Source organism: Oncorhynchus mykiss, chromosome 24 (assembly GCF_013265735.2).
Source record: "Oncorhynchus mykiss isolate Arlee chromosome 24, USDA_OmykA_1.1, whole genome shotgun sequence".
Taxonomy (NCBI): domain Eukaryota; kingdom Metazoa; phylum Chordata; class Actinopteri; order Salmoniformes; family Salmonidae; genus Oncorhynchus; species Oncorhynchus mykiss.
The window spans coordinates 11,932,734-11,938,863 of NC_048588.1; the positions used below are offsets into that span (position 1 = coordinate 11,932,734).

General features: G+C 46.0%; 1 protein-coding gene across 1 annotated transcript; it reads left to right on the top strand.

The window, feature by feature from the left end:
* Positions 1 to 312: 312 nt before the first annotated feature.
* LOC118944086 lies at positions 313 to 5,408 on the top strand. Its single transcript, XM_036961902.1, has 2 exons — positions 313 to 3,837; positions 3,957 to 5,408. Exons 1-2 carry the CDS (start codon positions 1,770 to 1,772, stop codon positions 3,989 to 3,991), a joined length of 2,103 nt encoding a protein of 700 aa, XP_036817797.1. The 5' UTR covers positions 313 to 1,769; the 3' UTR covers positions 3,992 to 5,408.
* The last annotated feature ends 722 nt before the right edge of the window (positions 5,409 to 6,130 follow it).

The window sequence follows — 6,130 nt, forward strand, 5'->3', positions numbered from 1 at the left end:
TTAATATCCTGTTTCATTTGTTCCCAGGGGGGAAGGGGAAGGCACCTTGGGAGTGCTTAAGCAAGAGGCCCGTGGGCATACATATACCTGTAGTATATTCATTGTCTAGGTACACTAGGTAAGACCTGGGCGGACCACCCCCTGTATTTTGGTTAGGGCACCAGGTGGTGCTAAATTAGGTAAGTGGTGGGTAGGCAGGTAAGATAGAGATTTGAGATTTACTTTCTTTGCTTTGGTTCCGTCCAGCCCCTTTTCCCCATATTACCGTGTACAGGAATAAAGTCCTTGTAAAACGGTACCACATTCTGTCTTATCATTCTTACTCGCACCTACAGTCCATACCTTTTTCGCTTCACGGAGAGTTTAGTTGTAGCATGGTGTTGCGTTCCCTCTTCATAGAGGCGTGCGTAACATAATGGGGGCTCATCCGGGATATTTCCATTAAACCCACCGGACCCTGCTGCTCTGAGCTCTCTGTGGTTAGTGATTGAGGTGTGATGGTAGGTTGTGAGTTTGGATGACTTGTTTTAGTTAGTGTGTTCAGTAGACTGCATTGTATAAGATGGCTGCCTCATCTCCAAGTTTTTTGAAGCGCCCTCTATTGATTGTTTGGGTATGTTTTGTAAAGTAGACCTTATAGCTATAGCTGACCATTATGGATTTGTTGTCCCTGAGAAAGCCCTAAAGGCTGAGCTTTTGTTGCTAGTCAGGGAGGGTTTAGTGAGAGAACGGATTCTTTCATTGCAAGGAGAGGAGACGGGTAGACCTTCTGATGCCAAGTCGGAGGACAAGGCGGAGGAAGGGGTTCCTCGTACCCCCTTTACATTGCCCCGATTCGATCCTTTATCTTCTGCTTCGGGTCGTTCAGATGGAACTGCTAGGCTGAAGGTGAGGCTGGCTCGGTTAGAAATGGAGCAAAAAGATAAAGAGAGACAGATGAATTTTGAACTTGAAAATAGAAGCTGACAAGGAGGTGAGGATCCGACAACTGGAGCTAGAGGCTGGCTCCAGTGCGACTCCACAAGCTGCTCATCATCAAACCCACTTCGATGTGAGTAAAAACATAGCTTTAGTCCCTCCATTCCGAGAGTCGGAAGTTGATTCTTATTTCTCTGCGTTTGAGCGTGTGGCCGCTGCGCTGCATTGGCCACTCGAGGTTTGGCCGCTCCTGTTACAATGTAAATTGTCTGGGAAAGCCCAGGAAGTAGTAGCTGCTCTCTCCCTGGAAGACAGTTTACACTACGATACAGTTAAAACTACCATGTTGCGGGCTTATGAGTTGGTGCCTGAAGCTTATAGACAGCGCTTCAGGAACCACAAGAAACTCTCTCACCGTACATTTGTTGAATTTGCTAGGGACAAAGAGTCTCTGTTTAGTCGCTGGTGTTCAGCCAGCAAAGCTAACACCTTTGCTGATATTAAGGAGTTGATGCTGTTGGAGGACTTTAAACGCAACCTCCCAGATAGGATTGTAGTTCATTTAAATGAACAGAAAGTGGCGACATTGGCCCAAGCAGCAGTGTTGGCAGATGAGTACGCTTTGACACACAAGACTGTCTTTGGTGCACCACGTTTTGAAGGCCGGACGATTACATCATCAGTTCCTCGTTCAGGTCGCTGTTCCTCGTTCAGGTCGCTTTTCCTCTGACAACCCTAAGCCTTTACATGAAATCCGTGAATGTTTTTACTGTCACCAAAAGGGTCACGTGATTGCGGACTGCCCAGTTTTGAAAAATAAACCGAAACAGTCCCAGTCACCGTCCCCAAAAATGAAAAGTTTGGGTTTAGTCAAGTCTTTGGCTCGTCCATTGGATCGAGTTATTGATTCAGCATTTGAGAAACCGGATCCTGTCTATGCTCCGTTTATCTCTGCCGGTTATGTTTCCTTAACAGGAGAACAAGCTGATCAAAAGCCTATCCAAATCCTACGAGACACTGGGGCGGCGCAGTCAGTAATCATTACTGATGCTTTACCCTGGTCTCCTGAAACGTATTGTGGCTCACATGTCATATTACAGGGGATAGAGACAAAAAACGTACCTGTACCATTACACTGGGTCCACTTAGTGTCAGACTTGGTATCAGGACGTTTCCGTGTTGGTGTAGTATCTACACTGCCAGTAAAAGGAGTCACATTGCTACTAGGGAATGATATTGCTGGTGGTAATGTCATTCCTGTGTTAGAGGTAGTAGACAATCCAGAAATCAGAACTACAGATGAGAAATTGGTTCAAGCATTTCCACATGTTTTTCCTGCTTGTGTCTTAACGAGGGCACAATCTCGCAAGCTAGGAGATGTGGTGGATTTGGCTAGTTCCATTTTTGAGAATGTTGAGGTAGAAGATCATGCACCGAGTATGCCTTCTGCAATGCCGACAGTTTTTACACCCGTAAAAACTAAGGCAGGGGAAAATGAAATTGTGCCCCAATTACATGACATTCTTTTGTCTGTCACCCCCGAGAAGGTGATTGAATGTCAAAAAGAAGACACCAGTCTTCGCAAGTGTTTTGCTTTGGTAATTTCCATTGAGGAAGCTAAAACTAGAGAGACCGCCTACTTTATGGAAGCAGGAGTTTTGATGCGTAAATGGGCATCTCATGACACCATTAATGACTGGAGTGAAGTGTGTCAAGTGGTTGTTCCTACACCGTTCCGACTCGCCCATGACCAGGCGTGGTCTGGACACTTGGGGATCACAAAGACTTATAACCGGGTCCTTCGTCATTTCTTCTGGCCAGGTTTGAAGTCTGACGTGGTCCAATTTTGTAAAACATGTCACATATGTCAACTCACTGGGAAAGTGAATCAAACAGTTCCACGAGCGCCACTCTGCCCGATTCCTGTGGTGGGGGAACCGTTTGAAAGAGTGATAATTGATTGTGTAGGTCCATTGCCGAAAACCAGGTCAGGTAATCAGTTCCTACTAACAATAATGTGCAGTGCTACTCGATACCCAGAGGCTATTCCTCTCCGTACTATAACGGCTAAGACTGTGGTGAAGGCACTAGTGAAGTTCTTCTCTACGTTTGGACTCCCTAAAGTAATCCAAACTGATCAGGGATCCAATTTCATGTCTAAACTGTTTTCAAATGTGTTAAATACATTGTGTATTTCCCATCAGGTCTCCAGTCCGTATCATCCAGAGAGTCAAGGGGCTCTAGAACGCTGGCATCAGACGCTGAAGGCAATGCTACGCAAGTATTGTATGGATACCAGTACTGATTGGGATGAGGGGGTGCCCTTTGTCCTATTTGCTATAAGGGAAACGATACAAGAGTCCTTAGGGTTCAGCCCTGCTGACCTTGTGTTTGGACACACCCCACGGGGTCCGCTTAAAGTTTTGAAGGAGCATATCTTATCTCCTACACCCAGTAGCGCCCCTAAAAATGTGTTGGAATATGTCAGTAAGATGCGGGACAGACTGCACGCCGCATGTGCGTTAGCCCAAAAGTCTCTCTCCTCGTCTCAAAAACGCATGAAGTTGCATTATGACAAAAAGGCTGTTGGCCGTTCATTTGCACCAGGGGATCAAGTTTTAGTTTTGTTGCCAATCCCTGGCTCATCTCTGTCAGCACGTTTTGCTGGACCATATCTGGTGGAAAAGAAAATCAATGACACCAATTATGTGATAAAGACACCAGATCGAAGGCGTTCTTCCCGTGTGTGTCATGTTAACATGCTGAAAACATATTATGTGCGCGATTCTCCCGACAGCTCCTCAAGTAAGCCGGTCCAGCCCGCCGTCTCCAGTGTGGCTGCGGTGGTGCTGAAGCCTGGCTGGGACCTAGATGAGGATAAGGAGGACGGGTTGGAGTTACGCCATACGTTACAGCAAGGTGAACGCCTATGTAATTCAGAGATGCTGAAGAAGTTACCCTCTCAAATGGAACATTTGGATAATGATCAAACTAAGGATCTTATCCTATTGATAAACAGTTTTCTCAATGTGTTTCAGGACATTCCAAGTCGCACATCCATCTTGGAACATGACGTGGATGTGGGGAACGCTGTTCCTATACGTCAGCATCCGTACCGGGTTAATGCTAAGAAAAGGGAGGTAATGAAAAGTGAGGTAGCTTATTTATTACAGAATGACATGGCAAAACCCAGTAACAGCTCCTGGAGTTCCCCATGTATTCTTGTTCCTAAGCCTGACGGTACATCCCGCTTATGTACGGACTATCGTCGTGTAAATGCAGTTACAAAGTCTTATTTTCCTCTACCTCGCTTAGATGACTGTATTGATAGAATTGGCTCTGCTGCTTACGTTAGTAAGTTAGATTTGCTAAAAGGTTATTGGCAGGTGCCGCTGACCTCTCGAGCTTCTGACATATCGGCTTTTGTTACGCCAGATAACTTTGTACAATACACTGTGATGCCCTTTGGCATGTGTAATGCACCTGCTACTTTTCAGCGGCTAGTTAACATTGTGTTTGCAGATCTGCCAAATTGTACTGCTTACCTTGATGATGTGGTGATTCATTCGTCTACCTGGTCTGATCATCTCTCCACTTTGAAAAGTGTGTTTCAGCGGTTGGAGAATGCTTCTTTAACCCTCAATTTGGCCAAGTGTGAGTTTGGGAAGGCTACAGTGACTTACTTAGGTAAACAAGTGGGACGAGGTCAAGTGCGCCCAATAACTGGCAAAGTGGAAGCAATTGTTGCTTTTCCTGCTCCCGACTCGCCGCCAGTTGCGCAGATTCCTGGGGATGGTAGGGTACTATCGTACCTTCTGTAAGAATTTCTCAACGGTAGTAGCTCCCCTTTCATCTCTGCTTAGTCCCAAGGTACCATTCAAGTGGTCCAAGGACTGTAACTACGCTTTTGAGTCCGCTAAAGCGCTACTTTGTAGTGCCCCAGTGCTTGCCGCCCCCAACTTTGACAAACCTTTTAAGTTGGAGGTAGATGCTAGTATAATGGGGGTGGGTGCGGTTCTCTTACAGGAAGATGAAGACGGAGTGGATCGGCCCGTCAGTTTCTTCTCCCGTAAGTTCAACTCGTGTCAGTCAAGATACTCTACAATTGAACAAGAGACGCTGGCTTTATTGCTTGCCTTACAGTTCTTTGAGGTATATGTGGGCTCCAGTGCCTTGCCTGTTATGGTCTTCACGGACCATAATCCATTGGTGTTCTTGAAGCAAATGTACAACCAGAACCGCCGCCTTATGCGGTGGGCTCTGATTGTACAAGGATATAATGTACAGATAGCTTATGTGAAGGGCTCGGCGAATGTGGTTGCTGACGCTCTATCACGGGTTTACTAACTGGGGAAGCGATGGCTTTTGTTATTGCAAAACTAGGTTTGCAATTTTTGTGGTGGGCGTGTTACGTTCCCCAGTTTGTGTTGTAGTTTGTGTTTGTGCATGTGTTTATTTCAGGAAATGGCTTCCTGAAATCCTCAAGCAGCTGATTGGTCGACTCCAGGGCTAATTGGAGAGCTGACCCCGCCCCCTCGTCAAGACACAGCTGTCTCCAGTTACACATTCCTTCTAAAGCTATATAAAAGCCAGTGTTCTGTTCAGGAGAGAGAGATTTGAGGTAGGGATTGCTGAGAGATTTTGCTAGAGAGATTTTGGAGGTAGGGATTGCTGAGAGATTTTGCTAGAGAGATTTTGGAGGTAGGGATTGCTGAGAGAGATTTTGCTAGAGAGATTTTGCTAGAGAGATTTGCTGGGAGGTCATTGCAGAGCGATTGATTGTGATAGAGATTTTTGCTGGAGGTTGATTTGCTGGGAGTTCATTGCTGGGAAGTTGGTATGTTTTGTGAGTTTGTTGCTCAGATAGAGCTTATTTGATGTCCTTTGTTAGTTTGAAATTGTTTAATATCCTGTTTCATTTGTTCCCAGGGGGGAAGGGGAAGGCACCTTGGGAGTGCTTAGGCAAGAGGCCCGCGGGCATACATATACCTGTAGTATATTCATTGTCTAGGTACACTAGGTAAGACCTGGGCGGACCACCCCCTGTATTTTGGTTAGGGCACCAGGTGGTGCTAAATTAGGTAAGTGGTGGGTAGGCAGGTAAGATAGGAGAGGCGGACTTTGAGATTTACTTTCTTTGCTTTGGTTCCGTCCAGCCCCTTTTCCCCATATTACCGTGTACAGGAATAAAGTCCTTGTAAAACGGTACCAC